The sequence below is a fragment of the Lethenteron reissneri genome, unplaced genomic scaffold (genome assembly GCF_015708825.2).
Source record: "Lethenteron reissneri isolate LAM-NWPU_2019-01 unplaced genomic scaffold, ASM1570882v1 scaffold_1639, whole genome shotgun sequence".
Classification (NCBI taxonomy): Eukaryota; Metazoa; Chordata; class Hyperoartia; order Petromyzontiformes; family Petromyzontidae; genus Lethenteron; species Lethenteron reissneri.
In genome coordinates this window covers 4,664,031-4,677,788 of record NW_026891376.1, presented here as the reverse complement: position 1 = coordinate 4,677,788, position 13,758 = coordinate 4,664,031, and the positions used below count along the sequence as shown (strand labels likewise).

General features: G+C 44.1%; 1 protein-coding gene across 4 annotated transcripts; it reads right to left on the bottom strand.

The window, feature by feature from the left end:
* Positions 1–280: 280 nt before the first annotated feature.
* On the bottom strand, positions 281–12,730 carry LOC133363014 (zinc finger protein 22-like). 4 transcript variants are annotated; one of them, XM_061582022.1, is made up of 4 exons: positions 12,244–12,730; positions 9,408–9,480; positions 5,344–5,527; positions 281–2,397 (listed from the first exon to the last, which is right to left on the bottom strand). In XM_061582022.1, exons 3-4 carry the CDS (start codon positions 5,454–5,456, stop codon positions 1,626–1,628), a joined length of 885 nt encoding a protein of 294 aa, XP_061438006.1. In that variant the 5' UTR covers positions 5,457–5,527; positions 9,408–9,480; positions 12,244–12,730; the 3' UTR covers positions 281–1,625. The 4 variants fall into 4 exon arrangements, with proteins under 4 accessions (XP_061438006.1, XP_061438007.1, XP_061438009.1 ...); XM_061582023.1 differs by having other exon boundaries at positions 5,344–5,471; XM_061582024.1 differs by lacking the exon at positions 5,344–5,527 and adding an exon at positions 8,906–9,117 and having other exon boundaries at positions 283–2,397.
* Between the last annotated feature and the right edge of the window lie 1,028 nt (positions 12,731–13,758).

The window sequence follows — 13,758 nt, the reverse complement described above, 5'->3', positions numbered from 1 at the left end:
TCTATCTGTGAAGAACGCTGCACTTTCCATCGCTTTCATGCAGGGGGCGCTGCAAACCTACGCACCCCCTGCATGAACGACGGAGGCGCAGGGACAGACGTTCGATCGCGTTGGAATCGATCTGCAGACGGCGTTCTTCTCCCAACCAGGTGAAAGTCCGCATCAAACAGAATCCGCGGCAAGCCAATCTACTTAACGACGAGAGAAAATTCACACGAAATGTCGTTTTCAATGAAGTCTTCCAGATGTAAAATGATATAAGCTTTTATTGAAGAAACACAATTTAAAACATAATACAATTCAAAGTTGTTTCAATTTAAAACTTCAAAACGGAGCATCGGGAGTTTGCGTGGATGCGTCGCTCGTGTGTAATTTTCTTCGTGACTTTTCTGGCCCAAGGCCGTAAATGGTTGTGAGGGGCACCGCAGGCGGTCAGGCTTGCTTCACCCCATGGTTGTCAACATCCAGACGTTAATCGGCAAGGACCATTTCTTGTCCTAGTTCGCCAACATATACGATGTCATGCAAAATTCTCATGAGTGTTGTTGTGCAGAATGTATCTACTAGATGTGCTCTGCCTTGTAACCAAATACAAATCTGTACCAAAAATGCACTCCAAATGTGTTCTTAAAATTACCTCCTTGCTATGAAGCAAATCAGCAGACACGAAATCTTTCATTTATCACCTGAGTGATCTGTACAGGTTACTCCAAAAACACAGACTTTGTCCTAACATGACTTAATCAATGTTTGACCCTTGTAGACAAAATGTTAACATGTACGCACACAATCGGACTAGTATTCATTCTAAATTATTGACAATCATTTTTACGAAGTTAAATTACTGCACCAGGTTACATAGTATTAACAAGATAAACAAAAAAACACTGTCTGCTTAAGTGTATGTACAACATACTAATGCACCATTTAAAACGAGTCGGCCATTGCTGGCATCTGGGTAAAAATTTTGCAAATTCCAAACATTACCTACAAACTCCACAACTGAGATGCCACATTAACCATCACCCCCTACTGACAGGCTCTTGTCCACACGCAGGCCAGTGCAGGGCCACCACCTTGTGCCACACAGGGGCAGCTGCCACTTGGGGATGCTCTTCGAGTGTTTGAGACGAGAAACGATACAAAACTACGAATTGCCGAGGCAATTAATCAAGCACAATATAAATGCAATTATGATAACAGAGTGAATGCTTGGGAGCTTATTGGCTCTCGCTCCTGGTTAGAGATCTACCCAACACACAGGTCCACAAAAACTGGCCGCTCTTACCCTGCAGGTTGAACCTAGGAACTGAGTGTTCAACTTCACATTCTTGTCATTAAAGGCCTGTGACAAAGGTGCATCTATTGGAGCAGCATCGTCTAAGGCAGTGGTTCTTAACCTTGTTGGAGGTACTGAACCCCACCAGTTTCATATGCGCATTCACAGAACCCTTCTTAATTGGAATTTATTTTTTATTTTTTCAAATTCAAAACATAGGTACATGTTTTACTGGTGCACAATCATGAGTCAGGTGTGTGTCTTAACCTCCGCCGAACCCCTGAGACTGACTCACCGAACCCCTGGGGTTCGATCGAACCCAGGTTAAGAACCACTGGTCTAAGGCTTACGCATCTCCCGGGTCTCCATTTGACTTTGTATTGTCTCGGAGGAAGTCCACCCACACCTCCACTTCCACAAACTGCTGGGAGTTGCTTCGCTCTGCCTCACAGTCAGAATTCTCCTCCTGCTTCACGTTGCCTCCATCGATGTGAAGGTCCCATTTGGGAGTTGAATCTCCATCTTCACATTTTACCTTCACCTCTTCACATTTCACCTTCACCTCTTCACATTTCACCTTCACCTCTTCACATTTCACCTCGTTACCTTCAAAAGTGTCCAAGCTGGGATTTTCTTCCGGTTCTTGTTTGATGAGGGATGGGCTCATTGAGGCACTTTGACTTTCACAAGCTGATTTCAGACTCCACTCCTTGTGGATTTTCTGATGCTTGTGTGATCTCTTGTGTCTTTGAACATGTGATGACTGTGCAAAGGCCTTCCCGCACACACTGCACTTGAAGGGTTTCTCTCCCGTGTGTGTTCTCTGGTGTACTACAAGAGCAGATGACTGTGCAAACGCCTTCCCACACACACTGCATTTGAAGGGTTTCTCTCCCGTGTGTGTTCTCTGGTGTGCTACAATATTAGATGACTGTGCAAACGCCTTCCCACACACACTGCACTTGAAGGGTTTCTCTCCTGTGTGAGTTCTCTGGTGCAGTGTCAACTGTGCAGGACAATCCGTGCTGTATGCACACCGGTCGCATTGTTGCCTTTTTGCACCGAGCTGCGCCGAGTGCCTTTGCTCCATCAGACCACTTCTGCAGAGGCAGCGACAGCTGCAGACAGAAAAAGAAGAATATCCACACCATCTACACGTCAGTATCGAGGCACAGAGGAATGCATATACACAGTCACACGTGACTTACACGTCTATAGTTGTTCATATATTTATGATATAGTAAAAAAAAAGTGTCCCAAATTCATCACACGGGCTGTTATGGCACACAATGAGAGGCCAAATGGTCATAAACGTGCCTGGAAGCCCTCGTATCTTCAAAATGAACGTTAACCCAAAACTCAGAGCACACAATTTCAGCTGTTTGGCTTCAAAATAAATGTTTATGAAAGCTAAATTTAGCTGACAAAGCAAAGGATGTTGAAAATAATACTATTTGTGTTATGCACAAATGCATAAATTAATGTTCAATCGCAATTTAGAGGTGTGAAGCCAGGCACAGATGTCCTTGATTGCTGGGATGAGCAGTTCCGACTTCAGCTGCTGCACGTGTGTGCTGTGATCACTTCCTGACTCCATTCTTACAAAGAGTTCCAGAGGAAAACTAAAATAAACTACTGTTTTGATTCTAGATTTGAAGCTTTCGTGACTGCAAAGATTCATATTCTTAGGTTTTTTCGGTTAAGTCACGTAAGTAAAACATCAAAATAAAAATAAAATAAAAATAAAAAATCGTCGTGATTTTTATTTTTATTTTATTTTTATTTTGATGTTTTACTTACGTGACTTAACCGAAAAAACCTAAGAATACTGTTTTGATATAACCTATGTGCTCAATAGAGTTAATAGATTCTAGATTCGAAGCTTTCGCGACTGCAAGGATTCATATTCTTAAGTTTTTTCGGTAAAGTCACGTAGGTAAAAACATTAAAAAGTAAAATAAAATAAAAAATCACGACGTTTCGGAGGCAACACAAGCTTCCGTCTTCAGGTGGTACCGTCACAGCCACGACAGCTGTATCAAGTAAATGAGAGATTGCAGGAGCTACCACTCCGTTTATATAATGGTTGGAGAAGATGGTGGGGCAATGGCCGCATACTTTTTATTAATATGGTAAGGTGAGGCTTAAGACTAAGAGTGGAGAGGTGCGGTTTGTGACTACCTGTGACAGGGAGACCGCCACTAAACATGGTAAAACTGTAATAGTTGTCTGTCAAATAAGATTGGCAAATAAGTGTAGTTAAATCTTTTTTGCATGGTTAATCACATCTTTCCAATGATTACTCAGTTTGTAACCGTCATCACGGTTGAAATTATGTCTGTGTTTGTATATTTGTATGGCTTCGTGTACAAACCTTTGATGGTAGCCAGGAGGTTTGCAGAGAACCTTGGTCTCGGAAAATACAATTTCATGAGAGCCCACCGAGTTGTAGCAATGATCGGCAACGGCTGAAGAATCAGTTCTGCCGTGTTTCAGATCTGACTTGTGAAACACGGCAGTGTTGTGTATGTACCCCCTTTTTATTTTTTTAATATTCTTTTTTTTAAAGAATTATTCTGCCAACATATATATCGTTTTTTTTAATAGACACTGGGCAACGTGGAACGAACACGCCCCCACACTTCCACAGATGTGCGCATACCTCATTTCAAAGGAAAGAGGGCATGAAAGAGGGCAATCAAGGTCATAAAAACTCCCCGAATTTCACACAAGAGGAACAAGGGAGGGGGGAATGGCAGGCGGGGGGTTAGAATGACACCCTTTCGTAAAAAGCCTTACAAAACCAGGCACCACGGAGGAAGAGATAATTATATTCTTAACAAAGAAACAGCATTGACGACAAAAAGCACATACGGGTCTTTGAACCATGTTAGATACACAAAGTTACCAACTTAGCCATGAAGATTAAGCAAACAGTATCCATCCTCACTCCAATTGGAAATCAGACTACAGTCTGCACCAGAATCGCGACTCATCATTGTTAATTAAATACTGACATTATTTACCTTTAAAGAATTTCTACACGGCCGGGCCGAAGCATCGAAGAATAATTATGGCATCTATTTCGCTCCAAAACAAAGATCCCTAGCCGGGATATCAGATTAAATAATCACAAGAAGTCAAATAATAAGTACGGAATTAAAGTAGAAGAGGAATCAAGGGCGGAGAAGGCTCTCAAAATTAACCAAACGCAACACCCATGGGAAGCGAGCAACACGGCCGTCTTTGTCTTTCCGAGAGGATCTCCACACGCAGGCACAAAGCCAGGAAATGACACCCATAAAGGTTGGGGCAATGGCTCAAAGGAAATTAACACGTCTTCGAAGATAAATAAATAAGCGCATGCGCCGGGTGCTTCCACCGTGGAAACAACCGTCTTTGTCTCCCCACAACACGGACAGCAAAAATTGCACACGCGAGGAAATAACATTTCCATGAGAGATCGGGTCACGATGAAACATCGTGAACACGGTTTCGGCATAACTTGGGCATAATGGAACCAAGCAGCAAATAAGTCGCATTTCAACTTCCAAACCAAAACAACTTAAGCTGTGCGAGACAAAAGATATGATCCCCGAGCAAGGGAGGGAATAATTAAGCTCGCTTAACGCGTAGGTTTTCGTGACAAATATTATTCAGTAACAAAACATGGATTCGAATGTTTTTTTTATATATAACTCGACGCGAATCATCGGTCTGGCTAATGGATAACTTCGGTGGCGCCGTCACGAGGCCCCCACCCCCCCCCCCTTTTCTTCCAGAACGACACACAGCTGTGTCTTCAAAGCTAATAAACACACGGACGGACACGCACACGACACACACACAGACGCAGATGGTTCACACCCACAGGAATGTTTTATGACAGACTTTGAACAACTCGGGAAACTGAGTGGAATTTCCAGATATAAACCGAAGGAAAATCCATACAAAGGAGATCGCCAGGGCTCTGAGCCCCATCTCGTCGCCTGGGCTTCGGCTCCACCACAGATCTTCACGAGCTCCGGCCTACATCTCATCTCGTCTCCGGGCTAAGGCCCCACCAGAGATCTCCAGGGCGACAGCCATCTCTCCTCGCCGCCGCCAACGAAGAAGCTCCTGTCATCCAGAAGGACGAGGCTCGTGGGGTGGCGACGTGCGTCGCCTTGACGTGCATCGCCGAGGTGCGCGCCTGCCGCACACGAGTGAACGAGCCAGCTCCCTTGCCGCCACCACACACGTGCTCGCCTGACCACGCAAACGAGCGCAGCCACGCCGTCAATCTTCGTACGGGCTCAGCCGAGGCAGGAGTCTGAAGCAGCCGATCACCGCAGCCGCGACAAAGAGGGCCCTTCTCCGAAAGTCGTTCGTACCCACAACTTCCCTCACGTAGGCTCACACGCGCTCGCGTCGACGCCCACCTCCCTTTGAGACTATCTATTTCGTCCTTACCATCATATCAACCCTACACAATTATCGGAAGACTGATTATCAACTACATGAACCATCAGCTGGCCATGAGGAATCGTGGCCCATCGAGTGATTAAGAGTCCGTCGGTTATAAGAGTGAGGTTGTTTCCGTGCCTTTCCCTTGTTCCGCTCATCACATAGGCGATCAATAGACTCGTCGAGGCAAACTCAACCTCCCGAAATCCTCATTACGAATCGACCGTACACAGAGAGAGAAAATCTTGTCAAACCAGTTTCCTTTGTCATAGAGTCTCGCCGAAGCATTAATTAAAACAGAGCCAGATTCGCTCTCCCACACCCACGCCCTCACCCACCATTATATCAAACATTCCGTTAAAAGTATTTTATACTTGCCGATGAATCTATTGACATATACTTTCGCCTCTGGGATACAATAAGTGCTTTTGATTACCGCAAAATGAAGTGTGTCATGCTTGTTTTCAAATTCGGCCAGTCGCCGATTGTGATCGATACAAAAACGAACTAATGAGATGCCTGGTGGGAAGGTAGAGGTTACGATTGTTAGGAGGGTTTTTAGTCATTCAGTTCGTTAAATGCACAATATCGCAAATGCATAAGAGTTTTGAGTTATTCAATTTAGTAAATGCATAGTCTCGCAAATGCATACGTGTTCATTCATTCATTTTAGTCAAATGCTTAATCTCGTAATTGCATAAGAATTTTAGTTATCCATATTAGTCGAATGCATAATATCGCAAATGCATAAGAGTTTGGTTATTCAATTTAGTTAAATGCATAGTCTCGCAAATGCATACGTGTTTATTCATTCATTTTCGTCAAATGCATAGTCTCGTAATTGCATAAGAGTTTTAGTTATTCATATTAGTCTAATGCATATCGCAAATGCATAAGAGTTTGGTTATTCCATTTAGTTAAATACATAGTCTCGCAAATGTTAGAAGTGTTTAGTCATCCATTTTTCGTTAAGTGCATAATCTTACCCATGAATTATCGACGCATGTTTGACCTGCATGATAGAATGTCACATGCTTGTTAGAATAAAATTGTTACCACAGAAGCATATCGAGTGTTCCTTCCAAGTCCATGCAAAACCATCTTATTCTTGATAACTGTATCCTGTGATGAGATATGAAAATGGAGACCTAAAATATCATAACACACACTAGGATAATCGGTAAACGTTTAATCGATGATAATCGTGTTATCCTGATTGAGATAACACTGGATAAACGAAGCTGAGCCTAATTATCATAACTGCACACATTAACAGAATCGCAAGCATCCGCATAAATTACTACGATTATCTCCGCGATTATCATAATTTATGCATATAATTACTCACATTATCATAATATATGCATATAATTACTCATTATCATAATTTGTGCATATTAATACACACATTAACATAATTAATGTGATTTGCGCATTTTTCGGAAAATTATTAATTTTTATTATTTTTATCAAAATTTCATAATCCAACACATACAACAGCAGAACTTATTCTTCAGCCTTTGCCGATCATTGCTACAACTCGGTGGGCTCTCATGAAATTGTATTTTCCGAGACCAAGGTTCTTTGCAAACCTCCTGGCTATCATCAAAGGTTTGTACACGAAGCCATACAAATATACAAACACAGACATAATTTCAACCGTGATGACGGTTACAAACTGAGTAATCATTGGAAAGATGTGATTAACCATGCAAAAAAGATTTAACTACACTTATTTGCCAATCTTATTTGACAGACAACTATTACAGTTTTACCATGTTTAGTGGCGGTCTCCCTGTCACAGGTAGTCACAAACCGCACCTCTCCACTCTTAGTCTTAAGCCTCACCTTACCATATTAATAAAAAGTATGCGGCCCTTGCCCCACCACCTTCTCTAACCATTATATAAACGGAGTGGTAGCTACTGCAATCTCTCATTTACTTGATACAGCTGTCGTGGCTGTGACGGTACCACCTGAAGACGGAAGCTTGTGTTGCCTCCGAAACGTCGTGATTTTTTATTTCATTTTACTTTTTAATGTTTTTACCTACATGACTTTACCGAAAAAACCTAAGAATGAGAGTTAATAGACTTTACTGCAAATACAAACTTGACACTGTCACACACTCAGAGGTGGAGCCAGGATTTTCAGGTAGGGGGGGGAAACCCCTCCAGCAATGAAAAATTACAGGAGTTGTTAGTAAGGAGTTGTTAGTGAGAAAGGAGTTGTTAGTAAGAAAGGACTTGTCCCTTGCTTTTCATTCGACGCGTGTGATCGTCATCGCACTCGCTGAACGTGTTGATGCCTTCAGGAAATAAAAATAGACTTTTGTATTTTTGGGGGGGGGGGGGGAATGACCATGAAGTATGTGGCATCAACCCGCATCACACCTGAGCTAAGCGCTCTGCAATGCTTACCCCCCTACCACATGGCTCTTCGCGCGCCGTACTTCTACAGCTGTTCACAGCGTGCCGGGAGATTTTAGGTGGCGCTTCGCTCCTGGCCGATGAAGTCAATGGCTTCTCGGAGTTTCAATACAAATCCGTGTGAAGAACGGGTACAACTGCCATCTTAAATATAAAACAGAACTTACACCTGTTTGTTTGTGTGAAGCAGCAAAATCTCTCCAACGCTGTGAGCTCTGGCGTCATGAAATTTTCACAGCTTATGCTGTCTGGAATGTCTAAGCGAACGCCACGTCATTCCCTTCCCGAGTGGCAAAAATCGACCTGACGTAGCAGTGGGTTCAGGTTGAATTTCCTTGAGTGAAAACATCCGATTTAGGTAAATTGAAGTGTTTCGGCTTCCTTCTTGCAAGCATCAATTTTTTCAGGGTTTTTCATTGAATTATGAGGGAATATTAAATTAATCCAAGACAAGAATCCAAGTCCCGGGCGAAGCCGGGTAGTGAAGCTAGTTACTAATAAACCCCAATGATCCTATCAAAATTAGGGATTTATATCGGATCGTTGGGGGGGCACGTGCCACCCCACCCCCACTGGCTCCACCACTGTCACGCACTGGCATGGTTCACAGGTGGTGGTGTGTCCAGACCCACGCCTGGCCACCTTCACCTGCTCAGTATTAATGCTTCCTCACTCCAAGTAATTCATTGAGGATCAATCAACACAGCCGAGGCTGCGTGTCTCTCTCTCTCCGTGGTGAGATGTTAACTACCTCTCCTGGCATACAGGAAGTCGTGGGTTCGATCCCAGCCTTGACGCCTGCTGTATATTTGGAGTTTGCGTGCCTCTCTCTCTCTCCCCCCGTGGTCGCGTCGATTTCCCTCCGTGTCCCCCGGTTGTCCCCACTCCACATGCAGAGAGTGAACACCGCCACGCGTCCAGAGTGAACACCGCCACGCGTCCAGAGTGAACACCACCACGTGTCTAGAGTGAACGCCGCCACGCGTCCAGAGTGAACACCGCCACGCGTCTAGAGTAAACACCGCCACGCGTCTAGAGTGAATACCGCCACGCGTCTAGAGTGAACACTGCCACGCGTCTAGAGCGAACACCACCACGCGTCCAAAGCGAACACCGCCACGCGTCCAGAGTGAACACCGCCACGCGTCGAGAGTGAACACCGCCACGTGTCTAGAGTGAACACCGCCACGTGTCTAGAGTGAACACCGCCACGTGTCTAGAGTGAACACCGCCACTCTGTTGACGAGCCTCACCTTGTTGTTATTGTTGTTGTGGGCAGGTCGCTTTTGAAAACAAGAGCGGTACAGCAGCTCAAGCGGGCGTGGCCTGGTAAAAAATGAAAAAAAACGTGTGAATATTTAAAACAAAACAAGTTACAAAGTAGCGAGCCAGGTGAAGGGAAATTAAAACTTAAGCAAGATACTCTTTGGTTCTTTCGGTAAAGTCACGTAGAATAAATAAATACATTATATAATAGCATACGACGTTTCAACTGCAACACAAGCAATCATCATCAGGTACAAATGAAAAAAAAACCTATTAAACTTAGAGTCATCTAACATAACAGTCAACACCCTACCTGGTTGATAACGTTCTTCCAAAGATTGCTCAATTTGAGAGAGAGACACGGAGACACATAGACAGACACATAAGCAGAGAGAGATGACACAGACACACAGAGAGAGACACATATAGACACACAGAGAGAGAGACATATAGACACACAGAGAGAGATGACAGAAAGACACAGAGAGAGAGACACACACACATAGACACACAGAAAGAGATGACACAGAGACACACAGAGAGAGACACACACAGAGAGATGACAGAGAGAGACACACACATAGACACACAGAAAGAGATGACACAGAGACACACAGAGAGAGACACACACAGACACACAGAGAGATGACAGAGAGAGAGACACACACATAGACACACAGAGAGAGATGACAGAGAGACACACAGAGAGAGAGACACACATAGACACACAGAGAGAGATGACACAGAGACACACGGAGAGAGACACACATAGGCACACAGAGAAACAACGCCTCTGTGTTGAGGCCTTAAATAGAGAGGGGGGGGGGTAGAGAAACTAGCACGTCAATGCAAGGCCGTAGCCATGGAGTCAACATTGGGGGGGACCAAATCTTCCACGGGTCTGGGGTGGCCCCCCCCCAGAAAAATATCTAAATTTCAAAACTATTTTCCTGCCATTTCCTCCCTAAAATATTTTTTAAAGTTCACTAGCACATGGGATGGACTTTGTTTTATTTGATACAATAACGTCTAATAGTGTATTGTAATACATTGCTCTGTTTTTTCTTTTTTACCTTTCTTGTTTCATTGTATGTAATGGCAGAGATTAGGGATTCATGAAGTACAACGCAATCCTATAAACAGGAATCTATGTATTGTTACATGAAGACAAGTCCAGATCTTGTGGCTTAGCAAATTGTTGTTTTTATTAACAGAGCATCGCAATTATTATTTACAAATATTTTTATAGCAACATATTGGGGGGGGGGGGGGGGGGACATTTGGAGCATATTTGATTATAATTAGTATAACATATTATAATTATTATAACATATTATAATTACGGCTTTGTGTCAATGAGAGATTTGGAGGTTTGGTGACTGCACTTAATCAAACAAACTTAATAAAATTAGAAAAGTAATGCAATGCAACACAGAGAGTGGGTCAACACACAACTAACGCGTCTCCTGGCTGATTACGTTCTTCCACAGATTGCAAAACTAAGCGAGATAATCTTCTTGGTTCTTTCGGTAAAGTCACGTAGAAGGGAAATAATAAAAATAAAACAAAATAAAATACAATTCTCACGACGTTTCGGCCACAACGCAAGCAGCCGTCCTCAGGTGAAGACCAGGTCTGTCGGGAAGACCCTGGGGTGTTTCATTCAGACGTGACTTTACCGAAAAAACCAAGAAGATGAATCCCTGCAGTCACGAAAGCTTCAAATCGAAATCTAAGCGAGAGAATTGAAGCGAACGCGACCAGCCGAGGGCAGGAGGCACTAGGCCCGCGTTGTAAAGTTTAAATCTGGACATCGCTTCCATGCTCGCTGCTACTCAATTGACATCCCTACGAGAGAGAGCGAGGCTCTACCTCGGTAAACAACAACAACAACCACAACAACAACCACCACAACAACCACAATCACCACAACAACAACCACCACAACAACAACCACCACAACCACCACAACAACCACCACCACCACCACAACCACCCCCACCACAACAACCACCACAACAACCACAATCACCACAACAACCACCACAACAACCACAATCACCACAACAACAACCACCACAACAACCACCACAACAACCACAACCACCACAACAACCACAACCACCACAACAACAACCACCACAACCACCACAACTACAACCACCACAACAACAACCACCACAACAACAACCACCACAACCACAACAACCACAATCACCACAACAACCACCACCACAACCACAACCACCACAACAACAACCACCACAACAACAACCACCACAACAACAACCACCACAACAACAACCACAATCACAACAACCACCACAACAACAACCACCACCACCACAACAACCACCACAACAACCACAATCACCACAAGAACAACCACCACCACAACAACCACAACCACCACAACAACAACCACCACCACAACAACCACCACCACAACCACCACAACCACAACAACCACCACAACAACAACAACCATCACAACAACCACAATCACCACAACAACAACCACCACCACAACAACCACCACAACAACAACAACCACCACAACAACAACCACCACCACCACAACCACAACCACCACAACCACAACAACCACCACAACAACAACCACCACAACAACAACAACCACCACAATCACCACAACAACAACCACCACCACAACAACCACCACAACAACAACAACCACCACAACAACAACCACCACCACAACCACAACCACCACAACAACAACCACCACAACAACAACCACCACAACAACAACAACCACCACAACAACCACAATCACCACAACAACCGCGATGAGAATCTCACCTCGGAATTCAGCGCACGGGCCGAGCGGAAACTTCCCGGTCCCTCGTGACGTCACGCGGCAGCAGGTGACATGACGTCACTTGCGGGGTACGATGACACTCCCCTCCCACAATGAGCGGCCCTCAACTCGCGACGGCTTTCATGAATAAATTATGTTAATGAGCCGCCAGTCACCGGGCGTGGCTTTGCCCAAATAAGGATTGGCACTGGAGCGGAGGTGACGTCACGCTCAAGAGCGCGTGAGTTGGGTGAATACCTTGGTCACATGACGTCACTAACAAGGCACACCTCCCCGTGGCGTTTGACGCCGATGAGGTCACGCTGAGCGGTGACGTCAGAGAACGGGGTCAGAGTTCAAGTTTGTTGTTGTTGGCAGTGTCGTGCTGAGCGCTGCGCTCCGCACCGACCAGCCGAGTTCCATTCCCGCTCGTGGCCAACGCCGCCAGAGACACTTTCTGAGCCGGTCCTGAGCCTCCCCTACGTCTAATGTTACTTGTCAGTGTCTCATTAACCTAGTAGCACAAGTAGCTACTAATGCTACTTGTCAGTGTCTCATTATCCTAGTAGCACAAGTAGCTACTAATGTTACTTGTCAGTGTCTCATTAACCTAGTAGCACAAGTAGCTACTAATGCTACTTGTCAGTGTCTCATTATCCTAGTAGCACAAGTAGCTACTAATGTTACTTGTCAGTGTCTCATTATCCTAGTAGCACAAGTAGCTACTAATGTTACTTGTCAGTGTCTCATTAACCTAGTAGCACAAGTAGCTACTAATGTTACTTGTCAGTGTCTCATTATCCTAGTAGCACAAGTAGCTACTAATGTTACTTGTCAGTGTCTCATTAACCTAGTAGCACAAGTAGCTACTAATGCTACTTGTCAGTGTCTCATTATCCTAGTAGCACAAGTAGCTACTAATGTTACTTGTCAGTGTCTCATTATCCTAGTAGCACAAGTAGCTACTAATGTTACTTGTCAGTGTCTCATTAACCTAGTAGCACAAGTAGCTACTAATGTTACTTGTCAGTGTCTCATTATCCTAGTAGCACAAGTAGCTACTAATGTTACTTGTCAGTGTCTCATTAACCTAGTAGCACAAGTAGCTACTAATGTTACTTGTCAGTGTCTCATTATCCTAGTAGCACAAGTAGCTACTAATGTTACTTGTCAGTGTCTCATTAACCTAGTAGCACAAGTAGCTACTAATGTTACTTGTCAGTGTCTCATTATCCTAGTAGCACAAGTAGCTACTAATGATACTTGTCAGTGTCTCATTAACCTAGTAGCACAAGTAGCTACTAATGTTACTTGTCAGTGTCTCATTATCCTAGTAGCACAAGTAGCTACTAATGCTACTTGTCAGTGTCTCATTATCCTAGTAGCACAAGTAGCTACGATTCCAAAGAACACAGGATGAGATGTTATTATCCTTTGTGCAAGCACTTCCAAGAGTTCATGAACAGTGAGCCTGGTGAAATTTGGGGAGCGCATCGTCAGTAGTGAACCTTTGGGTC